Here is a 24,411-nt window from a genome sequence, read left to right as displayed (position 1 = left end):
GTCTGTATATGCATTTGGTGTAGGAAATGAATTTGATTCAAATGTACATTATACAAGTAATAATAAGTCAAATCTAGTAAGTTTTATACTTTCCAGCATAAGTCTTTTAGTATTTATTATGCAAAATACCACTTTGACTGATGACTCGCAGATCCGCTACATGGACAACAGTTGATACATGGTGCCAAAGAATTTTAAGTGTCATTCCATCAGAATCATGTAAACAAAGGAAAGTCCAGTCATAGAGGACTTGAAGCTTATCTTTGACAAACCTCAACGAGAAGTTTATTACAGATGCAGATTTTGTTTAGTAGGCTCTCCTACACCTTTATCCCCGAAAAGGTTGAACTCGCACAGAAAAAAACATCCAAGATTTGTGGATAGACCGGTTAGGGACAGAGATAACAGGATGAATAGGGGGTAGTGGGGTGGGGGTGGGGGGCGAGGGTACGGCTGTGAGCACAGCTACTAAGACAAGGATGTGTCTAAATTGTTAGATCTTTGTTGATGCACAAGAATTCACATTCCAAGTGGACCAATTGTTCTATTTCCTATGAAAGTGAACATGAAATTATATAGTACAATTAATCTACAATTACATTGAAGTAGAAAATATCCCCAAAAAACCTACCAAATATGTCATCTAAGGATAATTTTGGACATTGTGCCCAAAAAACCTGTATAAATAAAGAATAAAAGAATAAGCATTTGACTTGTAGATGGTTGGAAAACTTCAAATGACGGAACTAAAGCTTTCGATGGGATCAGACTCTTCAAGCATGGAAGCTGCCTGGAAACAATCAGCAGCATCAGCTACCCGTCCATCATCTCTATGAACCAATCCCAAGTGGTACCAAGCTACACGATTGGTAGGTTCGATCTTCAATGCATCTGAGAGTAATGCTCTTGCCAATGACAACATATTCGAGCCCATTTTAGCCATTAAAGCACCAAGCAAGATCTTACACTGCACATGATTCGGATCTACTAATAGAGCATTAACATAAGCAGCCAAGGCTTGGTCATTTTTTCCTTGTCTTTCAAACATCATTCCTGGAACAAGTTGATATAGAAAAATCAGCACAAGTTGTATTCTACTTCCGTCCCATTATTAAGGAGGCTTTTAAATATCAAGGACAAAAACTCGGACAGAAATGTATGCAAGCAGCCTTATCAGACTTCATATGTTGGTAATTTTGTCATTAGTGTTAGAATATTCCTCCAATAATTACAATCTAAACCATCATAACCACAATACAGACGAATTCCGTTGGTAAAATTGCCTTTCTCTTTTCAATATCAGTTCATTGTTGACAATGACGTCAGACAATAAAAAAATTGACATCATTTTCTTGGAAACGAGAAACATGACTACAAGAAAACTAAAATAGATAAAAACTAAACCATAGACAATTTAGTGTTCAAAATTCTTTTCGCCCTCGTTATATTTTCCAACTTTTGTTCCAGCGCATTCTACTTTTGCCACGTATTACGCTATGAAGATGAGTTGAATGTTAAAAGTAAAAAAATATTCAAGCAATACAGCCATCTTGTTATTCCGATATAGACTGTATTCTCAGAGAAACAGGAAGGCCCCTGGGGGTTAAGTTTCTAGCACTGCTTCTATAACTTCACATCTGAAGGAAAATGCTATGATTAGAGAAGGGAAAGGAAAAGAAATAAAAGAAGGATAGATGAAAGGATTGTTTCTTTTTCTTTCTTCACCTTGGAGAGAAATTGTCAAAGAAGATCGGCATATAATGTTGGATGTCGAAGAGAGAATTAAAAAAAAATTGGTCTTGGCACTTGTGGATTTTACTTCTTTCAACATTCTCTGCCCGCTTCATTTAATAAGCAAAAGGAACGATATCATTTCTAACTATCTCATTATTTCCGTCCTTTCCAAACATAGAGAAGTCTTTGTAGGACAAGGGACATGATGAAGCTAGTTGGAAAGATCCTCAACATGCTTAAGATGAGTATGTGACAAAACAAATAATAGGAACTGTGTCTATTAAGAGTTTCTCATAACCAAAAACCCAATGGCTCAGAAAAGCTTAAAATGGTAGAGTTCCAGGCCGATTTTGTAATATTATAAAATGAAGTGATTCATTAAATTCTTAATTACTCTTTACAAAAGTCTGATGTCACAATGGATGGCGTACACTATGTTCAGTCTTTCGAAGAACACAAATTTTAAGATTTTGCTTATAGCAACATTTACTCAAGTTTCTAGTAATCTTCATTGATACAGAGTTTGTGCAATTCTAGAGGTGAGCTGTCCCTCCCCCACCACCCACCCACACACACACCCCTTTCCTAGAAAGAAAAAAAACGAAGCAACTATAGCAACCATGTCTAAATTCCAAAATAGTGGGTTCAGTTAAACTGAATCCTCAATATTCATCTCCTTCCAATACTACTAAAAGGTTTGCTAACTAGAGATTCTCTACATTTTTTATGGACACATTAAATCTCTAAACAAGCTAAAAAGACTTCTTATAAATACTACTATTGTTAAAAGCCTATTTAAGCCCTAAAGCTCTGTAAAGCCCCTCTGTGCACTTCGCCTCACTTATTGGTGCTTTAGTACAGGCGTCAAGGCGCTAACACATGCGCACCTTCACGGATACATTTCTTCTTTAAGGGGGCAACAACATATAAATAGCTAAATTGTAGGCTTTCTTTGCTAAAGCCCACACTTTAATTATTCTTTGCGCTTAAAAGCTCCAATAGACTTGTTGTTGACAACTTCGATAAATAACAGACATAGTGTAAGTATACCAACACGACTAAGCTAATCCTAACTAGTTGGTATCAACCTACATGAATCTTCGCTTCCCAAAAAAAGCAGGAGGAGTTAAATGTAAGTACCTATAATCTGTCCTGTGTTTCAAACTCAAAGATTTTACATCTCTTTGGAACTCTCGTATTAAGATCAAGTGTGCATCAAAACTAGTAATTCAGTAAGTTCTCAGACAGCAGCTATAAAAACATTGATGGGATGCAGATACTAAAGGAGGAAGAGAAAGTTCACAAGGTACAAAGTAGAAAAGCAGCATGCACTATCTGAATTCTCCTGCTATTACTACTCCTATAACTAAACTACAATTATTTAAATAATACACACACACACACACACACACACACACACACTACTGTCCATGATTAAATAAAGAGTCTAATGTAATGTAGATCTCACACGAAACATTGCCATAAAAACATAAGGAAGTCTGAAGTTTCCAATCCAACAGGCTATCTCCCAGGTCATACGTAAGGTGCAAAGAAAGAATAAGCTAAATTTTAATTCGAGCGTATAGGAGCAAATTCTAGGTAAGCAGATTTGCATGCTGAGGTAATTTTCCAAGTCTGTTTAGGTTATTCACAATCACTGTTTTCAGTCTTTATTTGCACTCACCTTCTTTTACGTACTCAATTTGATATCATCACTTAAAGAAAACAAAGGAAGAAAGTCAATAATTTTTTTAAAAAACAACAAACATAGCAGGATCAGTCATTGTAAATTAAGTTCATAATCTTGCCTTCTGCATGCAAAGTGTCTGCCGAATATTCGATAAGATCTCTTGCTTTCTCCAAACATGTCTCTGCATCCTTAAACCGTGAAAGGGTAGAGTACAAGTTTGCCAGTCCATGCCAAACTTCATATTCCTTTACTTTATCTTCTTCCACCTGTAATAGCAGTAAGAAAAGAAAATTAATTCAATGAAGTCAGAACTAGAAGCATAGTATAAATGGCAAGCATATTATTGAAGCCAAAGATTGTTCAGTGGTAAGGCACCATAGAAAAAAATGGGTTTTCTAATGGAATATGTATTCTTCTCTTCATTTGTAAGACCATTAGCATAAATAATAGAAGGAATCTGCACACATTCAATCTCATTTTTTGATAACATAAGGAAATCATGATGCATCTGAAATTAAGTGAACTACAGAATAATATCTGTCAAGCAAGGAAATGGTCAAAATGAGCCCATTCATTCTTTCATACATTTGTTCCGTTCACTTCTCCTTTTCCCCTTTCCACCACTAATGACAAAATATCCACTCAAACCATACATGCACCTCAATAGACCAAATACAACTATCCTTTTTTATTGCAGATATGAACATCAAAGTCATAATTTACAAATGATTCAACCAGTTTAATGGTAAAACTCATCGATCTTCCAATTTTTGCATTGCTTTGATTTGTTTGTCCGTATCTGACTCTTTTCCCTTGTTTTCTTTTGAGCCGAGGGTCTTTCGGAAACAGCCTCCCTACTTTCCAAGGTGGGGTAAGGTCTGTGTACACTTTACCCTCCCGAGACCCAACATTATGGAATTCAACTGGGTATGTTGTTGTTGTTGTTGTTGGTAAAACTCATCTATCTGTAGCATGTTAATCTAATAAGAGACAGTGGATTATAGTGTGTAATCATGTTGGGTTGCAAAACAGAATTACAAGAATTACAGTCTTTCACCAAGAAAAGCTCAAGGATGTTCATGAGAAAATTATGCCATGGTGAGAAAGAGTGGTGGAAAAGATGATAGTGGATATGATGACTGCCATGGGGCAAATTTAGCATTGGAAGATTGTCTCGGCACTGGCTTTTCATGGATTTTAGCCCTCTATTTATGGTTCTGATGTCTGCTAGGCTGGAATATGACTTACGGGCCAATGTTGTTGGTACCTGTGGTCATTAATGACTTTTCAAGGTTGTCATACTGATGACACTTGTAGTGCTGAGTGACAGTAATCCCAATGGAGCAAGTGGTCATCTATGGCATAGAAAGGCCACTACCAGCGACGATTTTGGTTTCAGAAGATTTAGGAATTTGGGGGAAACTTATTTCTGCACGACAGAATTGTGCTGCTTCTGGCTAACTAGAGAATCAGGATCCAAGTAAAATGCTTTATTTTGTTAGTTAATTCTGGGGAGACTGGAGTCAGAACTGGTTTCGAAGTTGAAACTATTGAACTTCAGAATTAGAATCTCATTGAGAAGTGGTTACTTCTATCCCAGTTCTGAGTTCCAAATGCAAATTACTAGGGGGCATAAGGGGGTGGGTGAAAAGGAAAATCTGAGATACACATATATGTTTCGACTAAACTTACTAGATATACAATCTAACCTGAGGTGCATTTCTGAATGGTCCATAAGATTTTCTTTGAGCTTGAACCAATGAAAGGAGATGACAATAAGGTTCAACAGCGTCGCTGTACCGTGACTGGGATTTTTTTAGCTTAGCTTTCATCCTTAGCAGAGGTCCTTGATCCCACTTTACAGTCTCATCAAAAGCCGCATCAGTAACTACTTCAGCCTCTGAATAGCGTTGTTGAGCAGAAAGAACTAAAGCAAGCAGTCTCCAACCTCTTAGAGTAGATCCTGCCGTTGCATCGACATACTTTCTCGCATATTGCAAAGCTGTCTCCAGATTACGGTGCTGTGCATATTGAACCCCTAACTCAAACATCAAATCTGAATTTTCATGCTCTAAAGCCATTGCACCATCTAAAGATTTTAAGGCCTCAGATTGAAGACGCGTTCTCTCGAAGTCAGAGGTTGCAACTTTCGCCTGCTTCCCCAAACAAAGACCTAACATGCGGAGACCAACACCTTTCAAGTGTTCATTTGAACCACCCTGTGCATTAGTTATTGCCCTCTGTGCATACTTCACTCCCTCAGCAGCAAGAAAGACATCCTCAGAGCAAATTTTAGCAGCCAACAACAACGAGAGAACGTCCTCTGGCTCTTCATGCTTATGAAGAGACTTGCGAAGCAGACTTAAGGCAGTTTTGTTCTGTCCAGCCGCACTATAACAAAGTGCTAAAGATCGCCAACGGTCAATCCGGTTGAGTACCCCTGGCATTACCTCTTCAAGTTGCTTAGCTAACACAGAGGTCTGACTGCATACAGACAGAGCAAATGTAAGGTGCTCTAAAACTGAAGGGTCCCATTTGATCTTACCAAGGTAAACTTTTCTCATTAGAATCATTAACAGAAGTATTGCTTCTTCCAAATTGTTCCTAGGTACATAAGAACCGTCAATTTGCACAGCTAAGCTTGGTGGGCAAACCTCAACCCCACTATAAAGCAGAAACACAGCAAAAGCTTTTTGAATCCTTGCACAGCAGTCATTATCAAGATTCCATTGGCTTAAGAGGGCACGGCGGTAGGCAGACATTGCTTCTGAATAGCAACCAGCTTGCTTCCATAGCTCTGGAAGGAGCTCAACAGCATGGCTCACAGTCTCTTGCAGCTTATTCTCCACCAATACATCAGGTATCCCATTATCGAATATCTTCTCTACAGCATCAAGCACACTTAGACACTCACGAGCAGCCTCTGCAAATAGAAATGTCTGTAAATGATCAAATCAAAGTAATAGCAATTTTATATAAACTACTATTGAAATTTCCTTGTACCAGTCAGTCTCCCAAGCTTTTGCAGGGACTTCGCTTTCAAATATACGGCCTCAAGGACCAGACCAGCAGCATGCTGTGAGATGCCTGGCACAGACTCAATGCTGCGAGTGCGGCCCTTTTTAGAAGGTTGTTTGTCAGTAACAGAAGGCTGCATCCTATGTATGGCTGCTTGGAGATCAATACCATCAAACACCCTAAGAGCACCTTCCACATTTCCTCTTTGATATTCCAATCTTCCAAGAAGAGCTCGCGCTTCCTGCCATCAAAATTATAACAAACACATGCCTTCAGACCTTCAAGTTCATGTTGATGACAATCAAGAATGGAAGAGATAATGGAAGAAGAAACAAACATTAATAAATTATTAATGCAACTTAAAGTGCTTTCCGGAAAATAAGATCAATTACATTAATGTTGACTAGCATTCAAATTCTACATGCAAATAAGTACAATCTGACCAATACTAATCCTGTCAAAACAAAAGAAGGTAATCCACCTTAAGTTCCTGGTTTCTTTTTCTATACAAGAAACCAATACCTATTTTGCCTATTAATTCGAAGCCTGTAAATAATATAATGCAATTTAATTGAACATAAACTTTCACCAAAGATCTAAAGCATCACCAAATAACAACAGATAAGAAAGTAACGCATCATGCCTATAATCGATGGAAATCATACAACATATGAGAACAGAAAGGACAGTATTTTCGAGAATGTCATTTAAAGTGATTGGCTCTCAAACTCATCATCAATGAAATCCTTCAAACATTTAAGCAGCCACAAAAGAATTAGGTGGGCGATCATGAATTTAATCGAAGAAAAGCGTCCTGTCCTAAATTTTACTGCTTTATTATCACTATGAGTTTGTACAAGCTCTCAATATTGTTTCCTTATGAACAAGCTACAAGCTTTGTGGTTACATGACAAAATTCAACAGGAATGCAAAGAAAAAGACATAAACTTTGGCAAAACTCACCTCAAAATTGAGGGACAAACCTTCACGCAATGCAGATTCAGCCTCTTGAATGTTTCCCTCATCAAGCTTTGCTTCAACAACATTTGTTTGCATGGAAATCCCATTTGCACAAATTTGCCTGACTGATTGGTCCACATCAGCCTGTCCTAATTCTGCTGATTCGCTTCCAGACATCTCTGGCCCCACTTTCTATGCTCACTACAATTAAAAAAAAAAAAAAACATCATTAACCTAAAATTTGATCCCTTAGCATTTATATAGCATCAAGAAAATGGATAGTCTTTGCCCATTTTCGTTCTTGATGTTAATATGCATCACAAACTCATAATTAACAACCCAATTGGTGAAAAAGATTCATCATTATTATAAAACACAAACACAAAATACACTAGATAATTAAGAAAACTGTAATTTTGAATCACAATCTAAGGATTGATACAAACAAACAAACGGTTAGGGGTATAAAAAATGAATCCTGAAAAATTATAAATAAGATAAAAGAATCAAGAATGGGAGAAAATGGGGGTGTTATTACCTTAAATGTTGTGGATTTTAATGGCAGATGAATGGTGTTATAGGTTTAATTGTTTAAATTCCTTGTTTAAAACAGCCAAAAGGGGTGAAGATTTGTTTGGATCAGAAAGAAAGAATGGTGACAGCGTTGTTGAGGTTTGACTAATGATTCAGAATATTCTAAGAAAAGAAAAAAACACAAAACAAAGTACTCAAGGTTCAGGTTTTATATATATAGCGCTCCATTTGGCAATTTTGTAGTTACCGCCGCCGATATTTCGAAACAACTTTTTACTCGATAATTTTATGCATCATCATTTCATTCGTATCTTCCTTTTTTTTTTTTTCACCTGTATTGGACGTTAGACTAATTTAAATTCGCACTACTTAAAATTCATTAAGGGAATAGTATAAGAGCGGCTATATAGGTTCACGTAGACGGAGTCAGGATCTGAAACTTATGTTGGGATTTTAGCCTTTTATAGTAGATTCTAAATTAATAATTTATACATATTAAATGATTTTCTTAAAATAAGCACAGTATTTGAACAAAAGTTATAAGGGAATAGTGCAAGGGCGAATATATCAATAATTGCAATACGGATTCAACATTCTGATAGCTTAATTTGAATAAAGATTGTAATTTAAAATACAGATCAGCCTCCGAAAGCACCCTCTACCAGGCCTTTTTTCACACACATATTCATAGTTTTATACTTGAAACCTCTAATTACGACGAAATCGATTCCACCACAATCCTTGATGATCGTACTAATTTATAGTATAAAATCTAAAATAAATAAAAACTAAGGTGACAATACATATTTACTACTCCCTCCGTCTCATATTAATTGGCCACTTTTCTTTTTACAAACCCTTTAAGAAATCATAAATAAAAGTGCATTTTTACTACATTGCCCTTATCTCTCCAATTAATTGCACTTTAATCAATATTGTTTACTTGAAAAAACAATTGATGCGATAACTAAAGTAGGAAAAACTTACCTAATTATATCTTGATTTCCTATCAGGTTAAGCATAGAATCCAATCGCTAGGATTATTAACTAATAAAGATTGTGAGTATTGACAAAAAGTTTTGAATCTGGGAGAACACTTCACTAGATATTAATATGTTGGAACCCCGGTAGACCCGCAGCCACTCCTCCGATACGAAAATAATCATGCATCATTCACATACCGGTGTTTCTTTCTTTGCTATAGCTGATGATATTTATAGTAATGTGGACAACTAATATAAGACCGAAGATAATAATATTAAAGTTATAATTTTTATTTTAAAATGACACGTGTTCGTGCAGTTATTTCTTTTGTATATAGACGGGGAAATAAATTTATTACATCTCCCCAGTTAATTACTCTTAAAACGTAACTCTTAAAACGTTCTCTAATTTGTTCCTTTTCATCTTTTTCTGGACTGGTTGCCATTTTCTAGCTGGCATAAAACATTTTAAATTGTAGCAACGGATATTTGTATACTCATAGGAAGTCAATTGTACATTCAAAATAGAATTATCCCATCATACATGTAGTAGTGTTAGAAAAGAACAAATGGGTAGTTCACTTTCACTAGGCACATGCGCTTGCTTCTAAATTTGTCCAAGTTGTTCAAGAAATTAAATATCGATTAATGATGAAGAGTCAAATAAGGCCAAACATTTATTGTTAGAGTTGTTTGAATTATACCGTCCATGAAAATACTATAGTTGTAATCAATTTTCGCATGTTGTAGCACTGCAAGAGATATATTTGCCTATGAAAAGAAAGAAGATTCAATTTCATTGACCTCTCACCCAGATTCACATAATTTAAATGGCAGTTTGATTTAAAATATTATACTAATTTCTTATTTAGTTCAACATTTCATTACAAAAAACCCTTTAATCAACAGCTAATTTGACCGCTACATTTGAAGATATGACCAATCAATTTATTTTCCTTTATTTTAAGTCTCATATCAAGTGCGATTATTTTTAATTCCTTTTTGGAAATCAATTGATGATAGTCGTTAAGAATGAAGAATAAGAAACAAGAGATAAGTCGATATATACTCATAGTTCATCCCGACATTTCTAATTGTAAAGGACATTTGAGATCTAATGTGGAAGGAAGAACATTTTTAACTCGATAATTAATAATAAGGACAATTGTGATCCAATAAATCGGAGGAGGATAAATTTAAATTATTTTGTAATGCTTTAGAGGTATTTTCTACGCTTTCCGGAGGATAATTTGACAGAGAGTTGTTTTCCTCTTATAGTAATATTATTATTTTTATTTCTACTTTCGATTATTGCATGAAAATTTTTTCACGCACTTGTCATGTGATTCAAAAAACCAAGGAAGAGATACTTTAATTTGTGATACTGCACTGCACGCATTCATATGTGTCAGTCATAAATTAATCTGATATTATTTTAAGATAAATGTTAGATAGTTTGTAATATAAGATGTTTTAAAATGAATAGACACGTCTGCTCGTGAAATGACATGATTATTTTAAAAAGTCATTTCTCAAATTCTATAAATATAAGAACACTCTTTGAAGTAGCAGATAGAAAAATCTGCATGTATAATCTAAGTTTTGTTGTATCTTAAAGGGAATTGTTTGCATTTTTTCCAATATATATACAGCCAATATCTCTTTAAAGAAAGTTGATTTTTCACGCTTCAAAGTCGTTATCTTCTTCGATTATGTTTACTTATTTTTCTAACAATCTTAAAGAAATGTTGTGTTATGAAGAAGATGATGCTATTATGGATAATTCAAAACAGTGGAGTCGACAAATTAAGGAAAGGAAAATGAAGAACATTTGTGTTGTGGTGGTTATCTCTGGATCGGCATTTACTGAGGATCATTAATGAAGATGATGTTTACTGAAAGTAAATGTCGATTATTTAGTTCCACGGAAATTAGTAAATGGGCATTGACAAAACAAAATTGGATGGGTTATGCCATTACAAGAAGGGATCTGAACCATAGAATGGTTTGAACATTAACATTCTTTATTTCCGGTGGTTTTGGCTTTCTGAATCAAAGGATGTGGTCTCAGTTTTCTCCAAAAGCTAAGTCTTCACAACATGTGTTTGAGAAGATAGACAATTAATTGCATAAATCATACGTCTTCCATCTGTGCAAAACATTGAACATCAAATTTGCAAAGTACAGCAGACGGTACTAAAGTTTACGACTCTGAAGGAAGTCGCTATAGTTGGAATTGTTTTTAAATTTCTATCCTTGATGTTTTTGTGAAATTTATTTTCATAAATATTAGGGTAGCTGATCCACTTGTGATTATCATGAAATGCATTTTAAATAAGTTTAGGAATAACATATTTAATATGCTTATTATAAATTCGTTATTCCACGCCAAATTAAGAAAATTATCATGGAAGAACAATGTTGCATAAACTCATGTGAATTTTACTTTTAAGTTGCGGGATAATATTTATGAATTCCTTTATTTTGATGGATAATATCTATACTTGAAAGTTGTTAGAATAATTGAAATTCAGAGAAATGATAATTTTATTACTAGATCATTTTGTATGCATTAAAGAATCTTCTTATTAGATGCCCTTGTGTTAGAGTATTTGAACGCTATAAACTTGGTAACGAATTAATTTACCGAATTTAGTTTGCTGTATTTTTTGAGTTATGGATTAGTTGGAAGTCCATTGGGAAAAAATAGTCTTTTATTTAAAAATAAAATAAAAATACACGTGTTACAGCACAAATGTGATGATTTACTGTTGTTAATTAGATGTCCACATGAATTATGAAAAAGACACTTGAAGATTTCAAAGTGTGTGTTGGGCCGGGGGGGGGGGGGGGGGGGGGGACAAAACACCAAAACTGGTCTTATGTCTAATAAGTCAAGATTTTGTTAACTCCCACATAATTCATTATTAGCAGAAATTGATAGAGTAGTTAATGAATATATTCATAGTTGGTTCGGTTTTAGTAACGACTGGTTAATTAAATTATTGACCTGATGGTTGGTCATGTGTCATTTCAAAAAGGTTGCATTAAATTTGTGAAAGGGTGACACTTGAAATATTATGTTCTCTCGTGTAAAGATGTCACTTGATAAGTTCTAATTTTCATAATAAGATTTCAGGTATTTAGTATATTTGGAAAGGACACTTAAAATTTTTAAAGTGTGGGGGTGTTTGGCTTATGATTGATAGCCAATAGTATTTGAAGAAGTTCAAGATATAAAATTAATTCTTCAACTCTCACAAAATATATCCTTGATGTGGTAGTAAATTTACAACTTGACAGTTTGGTGATGATTAGTTGATGAAACTACCATTTGATAGTTAGGTTATACGCCTACCTATAATTGTTGTGTTCTTTCATAAAAGTTGTGACTTTTCATGAAAAGATGTATCTGTTGAGCGATAACCTTTTTTGTATAGACCTGACTGTTCATAAGCGGGTGTAAAAGTACATTGGTCTATAAGTAGTACTGAACCAACATATGATAATGATAAAATTCCTTAAAGTTGAATTTGTAATATGAATGAAGGTGCTGTAATTTGAGCATCAAAATAAATTTGTATTCCATAATGAAAAAAAAAAATGTGTAGCGTGAAGATGCTTGAAAAGAAGCGGAATGGTTGAGAAATGTGATATTAAAATGTTGTGAAACAACTGATGCAGCCATTCTAGGCTATCTATATATGTATGAAGCTATGATAAGATAGAGTAGCTAATAATCGGATATGCAATGGAAAGTCTAGACGTATTAGTCTGTGACATGTCTATGTAAAAGATTTGATTTCAATTTGTCATGAAAATGATTTATTTACAATGATCTGACAAGATTTATTAAGAAGAAATGCAATACAAATAAATTATCAAGGAATAAGGCTAAAATCCTTAAATTATAACATAAGTTATGAGAACCCAACTTTGAGTTAATATACACTCTAATAATACAAGTTCAACGGGTAATAACAAGTCACTTATGTTGATAAAGCACGAGTCTCCTGGTTAGAACCTTGATTCCAATGTACTGGATATTGTAACATGATTGAGTTAAGGAGGTGCTAAATGCCGGAATAACAGGGGCATAGTGACAAACTGATGTGCTGTGAATTTCGGCACATTTTATGCCTTTGTAACTAGAAGTGTTGCTTGTTTTTAAGTGTTTTTACATCGTTTCTTATGTTATTTTTGTGTTTTATAGGGTTGGTCGAATAAGGATCGGAAATGATAAGAAATGCTGAAAAACGGACAACTTGGAGCTAAATGTTACGGACCGTAACGTGATACGTACCAGAGAGGATACGTGCCGCTATGAAGGACGGTCCGTAACGCATGTTACGGACCGTAACCCTCACCATAACGTCTCTCAAATTTCCAGAAAGTTGCCAAGTAGTGTCACAAGTTACGCCCCAGAAGGACGGTCCGTAACTCAGATTACGGGGCGTAACGTCATGGCGTAACGCATTGGCCACTGAAGATTGAGGCCATGATCCGCCGGGAGATACGAACCGTAACCTGTGTTACGGTCCGTCGCATGGTGGCCGTGACAGCATGCTGACGGTCCGTAACGATGCCGCGTAAGGGTGTTTTTGTCCAGAAACTTGGCGCGATTTTTGTCCCTATAAATACTTAAAGTAGGGTTTTAATTTCATTATTCAGATTTCTCTTGGAAGCATTAACTTTATGTCTTTAATATTAGAAGTGGTTGGAGCATTTAAAGCAACAACTTCACTTTCATTCTATCTTGTATTCACATTGTAAGTATATTATGTTAACTTTCAAGCTTTCTTTGTTAGCAAAAAGAATGAGTAGCTAATTTTAACGTTAAGGTTGTGGGTCCCATGATGGATATTATGTGAATGGGTTTCTACTATTGATATATGCATAATGGTTGTTATTATTTATTCTATCTTTGTGCGTTAGCGTTGGGTAATGATTGCAAGCATTAGCCTAAGCCATTATATTAACTTTTCTTGGGAAAGAGAGTCAATATTGGTAAGATTGAATAAAAATGACTCAAGACGTTAACCCTCGTTTAATAGACTAACTTAGGAATAAGAACAAGTCTAAATTGGCATTATTGGTCGCTCTTCGATTGAAACTCTTTTATATTCGGAAGAATCATAAAGAGGAAATACGGCTTAACTGTTGGGAAACATTAGGAAGTCCTTAAGAGATCAAGTGCATATTCATAGAACAACCATTAGAAATATATCACATTGAAACCTGAAGCATAATATCTAATCAAGTTGGGGAACACAACCTTAGTCTTTATCTCGCATTAAATACAATTCCAGTCAAAATATTCAATTACATTAGTCAACAAATATTTCAAACTATCAGGAATAGGATTAAAGCCTTTAAAGATTAGTATCGCATACGATTAGTATCATTTTCTCTCCATATTCGCTGTGGGATTCGACCCCAACCTTGTTTGGGTTACTATATTTGACAACGTCCGCTTTACGCCATTAATAGGTGTAATTTGAGCGTATCACAAACTCCATGGTGCTAACTGTTACTAGAAGGGTCGAATTTATTCTTAATGAAATTATCTGTCTGCAGTAACAGGGACATAGTAGCTAAATTTCACCTAAAGTGGTGCCGCTTCAAAGCAAGACTTAGGGGGTCGGTAAATTTATTTGGCATCAAGTATAAGTGATTCAGGTGAAAAATATCTGGTCAGTTAAACTCGTTCAACATTCACTTCTAAATGGATCATTGAAATTCTTGTACAAACAACATATATCATGACGCTTACTAAAGATTTTTGTACATGTATATATATATGCAGAAAAAGGCATAAAATAACGACACGGACATACAAAACCTAACAAAACGTTTGAGAAATTAACGTCACTTAATATTTTTGGTCAAAATTGGACTTATATCATTAGCTTAATTCTTATTTGTTCACCTCCATGCTTGCGTGTGCATGGAAATATTTGTCTGTTATCATTGGAAGAAGTTCACTGAACAGAAAGGTCATAAAGACATAAGTAATCTTCATCACAAAAGTGCTTAACTAATACACAATTACAACTTTTAAAGAATCTTTTACAAAATTAAATCAAGTCACCCTCAAAATATTTAGAGGTAATATTCCTTAAAAATGAGATTCATACTATCAATAATATAATAAGATTGTTTACCTGTTATAATAAATAAAAGTGATGTGGTAATATAAAATTTCTTTTCACTGTCGATAAGTATTAAGTTCGAACCCCGAGAAAATAAGGAGCAAGAGGAAAGTCTCCATCCTATGGGTTGTGACTTTAATTTGTTCTCTCTTTTGAATGCTTCACGAGAGAAAAAACATTATGAAAGACAAAGTGGGTGTCTCAAAGATTGAACTTTTATTTTTGGTTTATTAGGCATTTGATAGCAGTACGTAGCAGGTTGCTTATTGACTATATTGTCAATTTGCATTTGTCATTATATTTGTTGCACCTACTTTTGTGCTTCTTGCTGTTTAACTTTCGCTTACATATTCATCCTAAAAGAAGTTCTCCAGAAGAAAAGGAAAGGAGAATTCACATATCCTAAAGCGAATTTTGAATGGAATAATAAATCTAAAATAGCCACCATCGCCGCTTAAATTAAAAGTAGTTGTTGATATATAATCGTGTGTAATATGTGTATAACCATATAAAATTAGTGTATAATCTATGTATATCGGCTAGAAAGCAAACAGTGAATCTAACCGCCTATTTTTGTAAATACCGCATCATTATGAGTGTTATCTTATTATACATATGTATTTTGAATTTTCTTCATATGTCGAGTCTAGATCAATATTTTAGTTGCGCTTGTATTACCTACTCTATATGCAATTCTTTAAGACGTTAGTCAAATTTCAATTATAAATTGTGTACGAAAACTGTCAAACATTTCGAAATAAAGAGAATATTATTTTTTTCTTCTTTCTTTTATTTTGGCTGTCTAACCAAAAAATGCATAAAATGGAACAAAAAAAAAAATTATTACTTACTAAAAAGAATTGCTTAACAACAATAGGGTCTTATTCTCGTATTAATTACATAGGAAACTAATGGTGAAAACCACTTCCTTGACAAAATCTTCAATTCTTCGTGGGTCGAAGACCCAATAGATTATTTCAAGTGAAACTTACATAAACAACTATCTTTTAATAGCTTCTAACAATTTATAGCTACGTTTTCTATATTTACAAATCGTAGCTAGTTTTTATTATATTCGGTTGTATTTCGCGTTTTTGAAATACACAGAAATATAAAATCTGGCAGAGTTCGCGTTTTTGAAATACTCGGAAATACAAATTCTGGCAGAGTAAAAATAGGTTGTATTTATGGAACAAATTCTCTTCTTTCATTTTAAATGGTAAGTCAAATTAAATCAAGCATGTATCACGCATAACGGCTGTTCTTCCATAACAACTCACGAATCTCTCTCAACTTTTATCACAATCAAAACTTTTTGAATTCAAAAACCACTAAAGATCTAAAAACTTCCAAATACAGAAAAATATACACAGGAATATAATGAAATATGCTTGATTGTTTAAGAAATATAAAGTTGTAGTATGCGTATATACAATGGAATACAATGAAATATATCAGAAACTGTTTCATAAATTAAAAATACATTGAAATATATTGAAACAGTACATTGAAATATACTGAAACATTTTATCAAACACTTGGTGGGCATGAAGCTCCACAACTTTCATCGGAGGTGGAGTATGCGTTGGATTCATGCCGGAGGGGCGGTAGAATAGCGTCGTTATCAGTGAGAGAAGAGATTCAACAATTATTAACGAAAAACAGAGAGCAATTCGATCAAAAGAGCACCAATTGGAATAACCCAATTCATCGTCTTCTTCGTTGCGTCGGCTTTGATATTTTTCGACCGTAACCTTATAGAATCAATTCGACCTGGTCCAGAACTACGAATTGAATCGTATTGAAGTTTCCAGCCAGATTGATGAACACCCAGTCGATTTAGGACACAAATATATCAGATCACACATGGCAGCTTCTTCGACCGACAACAATGGTGGTTCGAATCTTCTTCCCAGGTTGCGAAGTTTCCAAATCAAATTTAGAAGCCCAAATCTTCCTCTCCTTCAACGATGAAAAGTTGATTTTGGTAAACGTTAGAGTAGAGAGAAGTGAGAGCGTTTATTTTAGAGAGAAAAATAAAGTGGACAGTGTATTTTAGGGATAGAGTAGTTAATGGATCGTGTAATTAGGAGATGAGGAAACACAGTAACTGAAATATAGTGGGGTAGCTATGAAATGTAATTTTAGAATAATATAGCTGCAAAAATTAAATATTAAATAAAATAGTTATTATTCATAATTAAATCTTAGGGGTAGCTATGACAAGTAAATTTTCCTTATTTTATTTCAAGGACTCGGGTACAACAGACCCAAATTCAAATTCAATTTGGGCCTATTCTCCAACTAGCCCGTTCTTAATTTCTTCCTTTATTTCCAAATGAAAATGAGTACGAGTATGATTGAGGCGGAGGCGGTGATGAAGTTGGAGTTGACGGGAGTGGATCCGAATATGAATCCGAAGGTGGTGGTGATGTCGGTGGTTGTTGGGCATCCGGAGCCTGACCCGGTGTGTTACAAAGATTTTTGAGTGTGAGAGGGAAAAGCGGGCTTATCGGAAAAATCTTGGGCCAACAATTATCTTCCATGTCTATAACAACTTTGCAACATTGAGGCCCAATAGAGTGAAATGAAGGCCCAATAAAGTGAAATGGGATTTTGAACAGAGACCCAAATATTTTTTGAACACAACCTGGAGTATTTCTAAGTGTTGTTAGACATTTGTCAGCTTCAGGCCCATTAAAACTCCAAAAAAATGGCCTACCATTATTCAGCCCAGATGAAAAGCCCGTTCCAGATATGAAGCCCGGCCCAAATGAGAAGCCCGACCCGGAACCTTGGACGCCGACTGCTACATGCCCGATGCTAGGGTTAATCGCAATTAATAAGGATAAAACGAATATTACTCCCATGTTTATGAAAGTGTTTAGAGACATTTTTTCAGAATATGTCTTTTTGCCTCCAGAGCTAGCAATTTGGGGTTCATTTCTCGATATAAGATGTGAAAATTACGTTATAATTAACTTTTCATTAATTTCCTAGCTTTTAAGTTTGCAGTTTAATATAAGGAATTTAATGACATGTTTAAACGTTCTATGTTAGCTTGCAGTTTATTGTAAAGAACTTTATGACACGTTTAATTGTTCAAAATAAACTATTAACTATTGTCATAAACTTAATTAAGTGAAACTGCACAATACATAATTAATTTGTTCAATTCAAAAATCTTTAACATGGCTTAGTAATATTATCGCTATTATCTATATTTGTAAGGATTAATTCAAGAAGATGGTACCCATGTGCAGGGGGCAGATTTACCTTATGCCGAAGGGTGTCACGTGACACTGCTTCGTCGGAAAATGTTACTAAATATGTATATGTATAAACCAAAACACAGAACAAAGCCAAGATAAGTAGAATAAATGACACTAATTGGCACAAGGAGCTACGCAGCTCACTAGGCGCACAAGTCCTCGGCTAGAAGGCGAGTTCGACCCTCTGTGGTCATATTTTGTTTGATTTTTTTTAAAAATAAAGTATTTTGACAAAAGAACTGTCCTATTTATTTGTTTTCTCTTCTATTTTGCTTTCACTTTCTTTCTTCTTTCTAGCACGGCAATGTAATTGATTAAGAATAATTTGCGAAATCAACTGAATAATATATTATTTAGTGAGCATTTAAATCCCGATATATAAAAAGTGCTACTATTTACATTATTACTAATATGGTTATTTAATATATTTAAAAAAAAACTCATCGAGAAAAGTTGTAGTAATATGCATGAAATGTTTTATTTAAAATTCTTTTTAATATGATGTTTTAGTGTTTTATTTATTTGTTCTTTATAAAATGTGACACTGCTTTGGAAAAATCCTACGTACGCCACTGACCATGTGTTTGCACATAGTAATATTGTTGCTATTATTTATATTAGTAAGAGTTAATTCAAGTTAATAAGATGTTAAGTTGACAAAACAATCATTTAGTTGTTGTTGTATAAAATTTTATTTACTAGTAATATGAATATGTGAATAGTTTCATTCAAAATTCTAAAATATTTCTATTACAAAAAGTAGGAAGCTCTTTTAAAATAAAATTTTCTTACTTTTTATTTTTCTTCAAATTATTATATTGTTTAAGCGGAAATAAAATCATAAAATTTACTATCAAATAAAAAAATTAAACCTAAAATCAACCTCTCTTGAGTCACCTTCGCCAGTTCTTTAACTTTGTCGTGAGACTGACAAACTCAGAGCAGCATGAAGGATTGGGAATTGGGCAATCTTTTCATTCCCAATTGAAATATCCAATTGAAATGGTGCTTTCTCTATCGGAGTACTCACACGTATAATTTGCAGTCCAATGGAATTTTAACCTTTTCTTGAACCATAAATTCTGGGGTATGATTACTGCAGTTTCCAATTTTATGGAAAAATAAGGAGGATTTCAATGGTTATCTTTAATTTTAAACATGATCCCATGTCGTGGTCATAATTCTAATTCTCAATTCAAAAGTGCCACCATCAGCTTGTTTGTGTTTCATTATTCTCCTATTCTGTTTTTGCTTTGCTTCATATTTTGGTAAAAGAATTTTTGCACACAATACAGTGGATCACCTTCGGCACATTGTTATAGAGCCAATATTTGTTCAGGTTAATCTTCTCCATAGCAACAAGAGAATGACTCGTGTTACATCAAATGTAAAGGGCAGTTGAATGCTAAAGGTGAAACTCGAGTTGACAACATTTAAGCTAATACTTCAATACATCTGCATTCCAAGTAAATCGCGACCAAGAATACAAGGACAAGATGGGATAAGTAAATACTACTCCGTATTTTTATTTCATGTAAATAGTAGAACACCTAGTATAGAACTGGTGCAGACAGAGATTACTAAAACAGATAAAACAGAGATAATGCCGATAGGTTCTCATGATGTATAGTATATCAAGTTTCACTCCCTACTAATATAGGAAATATATAGTGTTTTTAACACCTGGGGTATGGAACGCCACAAGAGCGAGCGACTTTCTTGGCACCAGGAGAGTTGACATACTTCTTCAAAGTTGGGTTCTTCAGATATTTGCAAAGGCAAGGTTTTTGTTGCTTGATTTTGCTGCAGCAGAGTCTAGATGGTGGTGATGATGATCTGATGGCACCTAGGCAAGGGCTCAGTTGAACTGGGCTGCATGTTGCAGCAAGTGAGATGTGTGCTTCAGCAATAAGCAGCACTAGGACTGTGACAAGCACAAGTTTTGATGCTCCTTTCATTGTCAAGTGTTGCTTGATAAATGATGGGGTTAGCTAGATGGAAGCAAAAGAAAGAGTTGAATGGAACAATTTGGGATGAGTTGAAGTTAGCTTAGCATTGGCTCAATTTATAGAGGAGCATTGGTAAAGTTAAAGAGTGTTCAAGAATTTTTTTTGCTTAAAGTAGTAGAGCATGATGTTTAATTAATCACCTCAAACTATGATTCCTAAGATTATGGTGTCCCACCAATAACATAAGTCACTAGTTCATAGCAACACAAGCGTGCAACCCTGGTGCACTGTCCAAAAATTGCCCTGCTTATTACCTACTTCTAACTATGCATACCGACATGAGTTTTAAGTTTTATGAGCTGATAAAGTATGATATATTTACACCATCAGGTTAACTTACTGTACAATAAACATAATATGATAACTTAGAATATAAAGTTAACCTTTTATGACATGTTAATTTACTTTGTAAGTGTTAATAATTTTTACAGTATTGGTGACAGTGTGTGTAATTTAACCCTCGATTTATGTTATTTCAAGTAGCAGTTATCAATCTTATGGGTGAGAATTTTTTTTTAACTCGTATTTACTATTTAGTGTTTGTACAAACTAATAAATGAAAAACATAATGTTTTTTCTATAAAATGGAGCACCGAAGGACTGATAATGAAGGCAGTATCCCATTCCATGTATTCTTTAATTTAATAGCATAACTAAGTACTTAAATACAAGCATGCGAAATACAAGCATGCGCCATGAGCAACCTGCTTTCGGTGATGATAATTGCCATTATTAGTAAATTCTTGCATCAATGTCTCCAATGTGCCCTCATCATTAATTTCATAAGATGTTATTGGTAATCTTTCCTTTCGAAAATTCGGGTAATTTTTATTTCTTTGCTAACATTACCACACCATAAATAGTATTTATTTCTTTACGGTCTCTGACATGGATTTGATTCTATTTTTGGATCAATAGTAAACGTTTTTACTAACGGGTAACAGTGAAATTCAAATTCAGAATTTTGCCTACTCCAATATCACGTTGATTTATGAAAATTATCTCATTTAAGAGTTCAAAATTGTTAAAGGAACTTCCACAACAAGAGAGAGCTTGCTCTAACTTTTTTTGCACACTCAAATTCTAGGAATTGTCAGCTATTTCATGACAATAGATAATTAATGATTGAAATCATTGAATTATTCTTCTCTGGTGTGATTTTAGTATCATTAGTGCTCTCATAACAATAAGTCAAAATGAGTACGACACATCAACTTTAGTCTATATGAGTCTCCATCTATCCACATTTTATTGATTTAGTTTCTCAGTTACTAATACCATGCTTCCGTGCTTGGATCAAACTCATAAAGGTAAGTGTGAACATTTTTTGGTGGTGCACAATCACAAGAGCATTAGCCAAAGAAACATAGCTTTTGTGACTTACCAACCCACTATTAATGGAACCATTGAGTGGTAGGCCTAGGCCATCAAATGTGCACCTCATACTTTTAAGATCTCCACAGGAAGTTTAATAACAGAGTTTAAGTTAATAGTGTCACGAATTTATATACTATCAGTGAATTTTAACTGTGATTACTTTTAGAAGTCTCCCTGGATTATTCCTAATGCCTAAACTAATTCCATGCCGACATCATATATCTTGAATTTAATCAGCTAATTTTTCTTACCTAATGGCAGAGATTTAAACAAATTGCTTCTAGTGTTCTGATAGCATCTTCTTCCCCCCCCCCCCCCCCCCCCCTTTTTTTTTTTTTGTTATCTGGAGCATCAGCAAACAACATGTTCTTCTTGTATCTCGAGAGATCAATACCATCAAGTTGTTAGGATAATGCTCATTAGCACACAGTATATATGAAATACTTAACAATTATTTTTACATTGGAACCAGTTAAAGGCTTAGAACAGGAGTAACAAGTGCAACTGTGCTAGAGTCCAACACATGGATCCGACATCTATTGACATAAACTATTGAAGAGTGGATCAAAACAGGAAAAGAAAGAGACCAAATGGATATATATCTGTATGGTGTAACTGCTATCATCAAGTCAAGATGGCCGAGTTGGTCTAAGGCGCCAGTTTCAGGTACTGGTCCGAAAGGGCATGGGTTCGAATCCCATTCTTGACAGTCAACTCTTTTTCCCCTTTACTCCTATCCCTTTTACCATTGGCTTTGACTTTTTTCCCACTTTACTCTTTATCTTTTTTTACCCTTTAGCTCCAACTTCTTTCCCCTTTCCTCTTATCCTTTTTACCCATTGGCTTCAATTTCCAACACCCCCACCCCCCTCCCTCTCCTCGCCCTTACTCTTATGATTTTTTGCCCTTTGGCTTCAACTTTATTTTTCCCCTTTGCTCTTATCTTTTTTGCCCTTTGGCTAGCTAGTATTTTAGAGGGTAAGTACTTACCCACTCCGGGTGTTTACACCAAATAATACAATGTACAATGATTAGTGATTTAATAAAGTGAATATATACATTAATTAATCAAGGTTAGGTCATAGTTATATATATACTAGTGAATTAGCCCGCGCTACGCGCGATCGTTAAAATATAGCTAAGTAATTATTGTTAATTTTTTTTTTTAATTGAAAAGATCAATCATTGATCAATTTGGTCTTTTTCTCTGTTCTTCAACCAAAATAATCCGTTGTTCTAGCCACATTTCCAAGGTTGATACCAAATACGAAAAGATCCTCGACAAATTCAATGTCAAACAAATGACCCTCCTTAATTTTGACCCTCCCATCTCCTATGTCACAAGAATCATGTGCCACTGGTGTGGCAAAAACACTTAATTTTAAGCCTCCGGTCTTAATTTTTTCTTTAGGTACTTCTTGTAAATATTTTAAGTCAAAATTTTTGTTTCGCAATGTTACAAATTTAATTGAGAAAAAGTAAAATAATAATAAAAAAAAATTGATGATATATATTCTCATTACCTTACATTTTTAAGATCGCCTTTTCCATTCTTTGTTATTTTTCTTGATTATCTGCCCTTCTTTTTTATATGTTTTCCCCTTATTGTTTTCATCTTAATAATTTTTGCTCGCGTAATCCTACTCTTCTTTGTATTCATCCCAACATTTTTTTCGCTTCGCCCTTTTTCCCACTCTCTTTTTTATGTTCTTACCTTTGCTTGGTCAATTCCTCCATAAAATCAGTAAGTATTATCATCCTTCTTTTAAATAATCAAGTCAAACTCGTCCTTCTCTTTTTATTAATTTAATGAAATGATTAAAAAAAATCATATCCTAATCATTATTTATGTCCAATATGAAACATTCAAAAATAATCTTGGTTATAATTGGTTATCTTCCGCTTCTATCTTCTACATTTGGTTTATAAAGATCACATGTCGATAAAGTTCATCAATGTACACATGTCGATAAAGTTCATCAATGTACTCCAATATTTATCAAGAATTATTCATTCTTGATGAGTATTTTTACGAATGATCTTGCTTTTGTAAATTTATACAAATTTTTAAATCTTCCATGCGTATTGCAGTAATCTATGAAAATGTGAAAATTTGAGGGCTGCATTAATTTTACATATCAATAAACAACTTTCTTATGAATTGAAATGCAGTTTGAAAATTACAAACTAATTTTACATTCTCATATTCCATCAATAGGTTTGTTAAGTTGATCCACATGATTGCGGAAGGATATATAGATACTTCCTTAAGCACACAAATATATGTTGGCTTCCTCACCATGCTTCTACTTTGAAAAACACTCTGGACACACAAAAAATGAACCTCACCAATGAAAAGAAAAAACAGAAGAATAGTTAACTAAGCAAATAAAACCTTTAGAGAATACTATAATTCATACATAGAAATAATTTCTCTCAAAAGAATTTCGAACAATGATAGTTAGAGCATTACCATCTCAATAACATACTATATTTGTATGTCGGTTCGGTCTTAAGAGCAAACCAATTTTTTTTTTTTTTGCATGAAATGGGAAAAAAGAAAAAAGGAGAAAAAATTGTTGACAAAAAGAATGCTAGAATTGTTAAAGAAAAAATTTGTAATTCTAAAAATTAACAGATAGAAAATACCAAAAATGACATTGAAATTTGATCCGTCTCTTG

The 24,411-nt window shown here is 34.1% G+C and overlaps 1 protein-coding gene and 1 non-coding gene across 2 annotated transcripts; one reads left to right on the top strand and one right to left on the bottom strand.

The window, feature by feature from the left end:
• Window positions 1-482: 482 nt before the first annotated feature.
• On the bottom strand, window positions 483-8,137 carry LOC132599939 (protein NPG1). The gene is made up of 6 exons (XM_060313094.1): window positions 7,941-8,137; window positions 7,406-7,603; window positions 6,428-6,683; window positions 5,134-6,347; window positions 3,543-3,690; window positions 483-1,053 (listed from the first exon to the last, which is right to left on the bottom strand). The coding sequence occupies exons 2-6, from the start codon at window positions 7,577-7,579 to the stop codon at window positions 734-736; spliced, it is 2,112 nt and encodes a 703-aa protein (XP_060169077.1). The 5' UTR covers window positions 7,580-7,603; window positions 7,941-8,137; the 3' UTR covers window positions 483-733.
• A 14,220-nt stretch (window positions 8,138-22,357) lies between these two features.
• TRNAL-CAG (transfer RNA leucine (anticodon CAG)) lies at window positions 22,358-22,438 on the top strand. The gene has a single exon. It is a non-coding gene; the product is annotated as a tRNA-Leu (tRNA).
• The last annotated feature ends 1,973 nt before the right edge of the window (window positions 22,439-24,411 follow it).

The sequence above is a fragment of the Lycium barbarum genome, chromosome 1, assembly GCF_019175385.1.
Source record: "Lycium barbarum isolate Lr01 chromosome 1, ASM1917538v2, whole genome shotgun sequence".
In the NCBI taxonomy this organism is placed as follows: Eukaryota; Viridiplantae; Streptophyta; class Magnoliopsida; order Solanales; family Solanaceae; genus Lycium; species Lycium barbarum.
Note: the sequence above shows the minus strand (reverse complement) of the source record. Positions and strands in the feature narration are given on the sequence as shown.

Coding starts and splice junctions, on each gene's coding strand:
- LOC132599939 (XM_060313094.1), bottom strand. CDS start 7,579: ATGTCTGGAAGCGAATCAGCAGAATTAGGACAGGCTGATGTGGACCAA. Junction 3,691..5,133: donor CATTCAGAAATGCACCTCAG/GTTAGATTGTAT, acceptor CTGCTATTACAG/GTGGAAGAAGATAAAGTAAA. Junction 1,054..3,542: donor AGACACTTTGCATGCAGAAG/GCAAGATTATGA, acceptor AACTTGTTCCAG/GAATGATGTTTGAAAGACAA.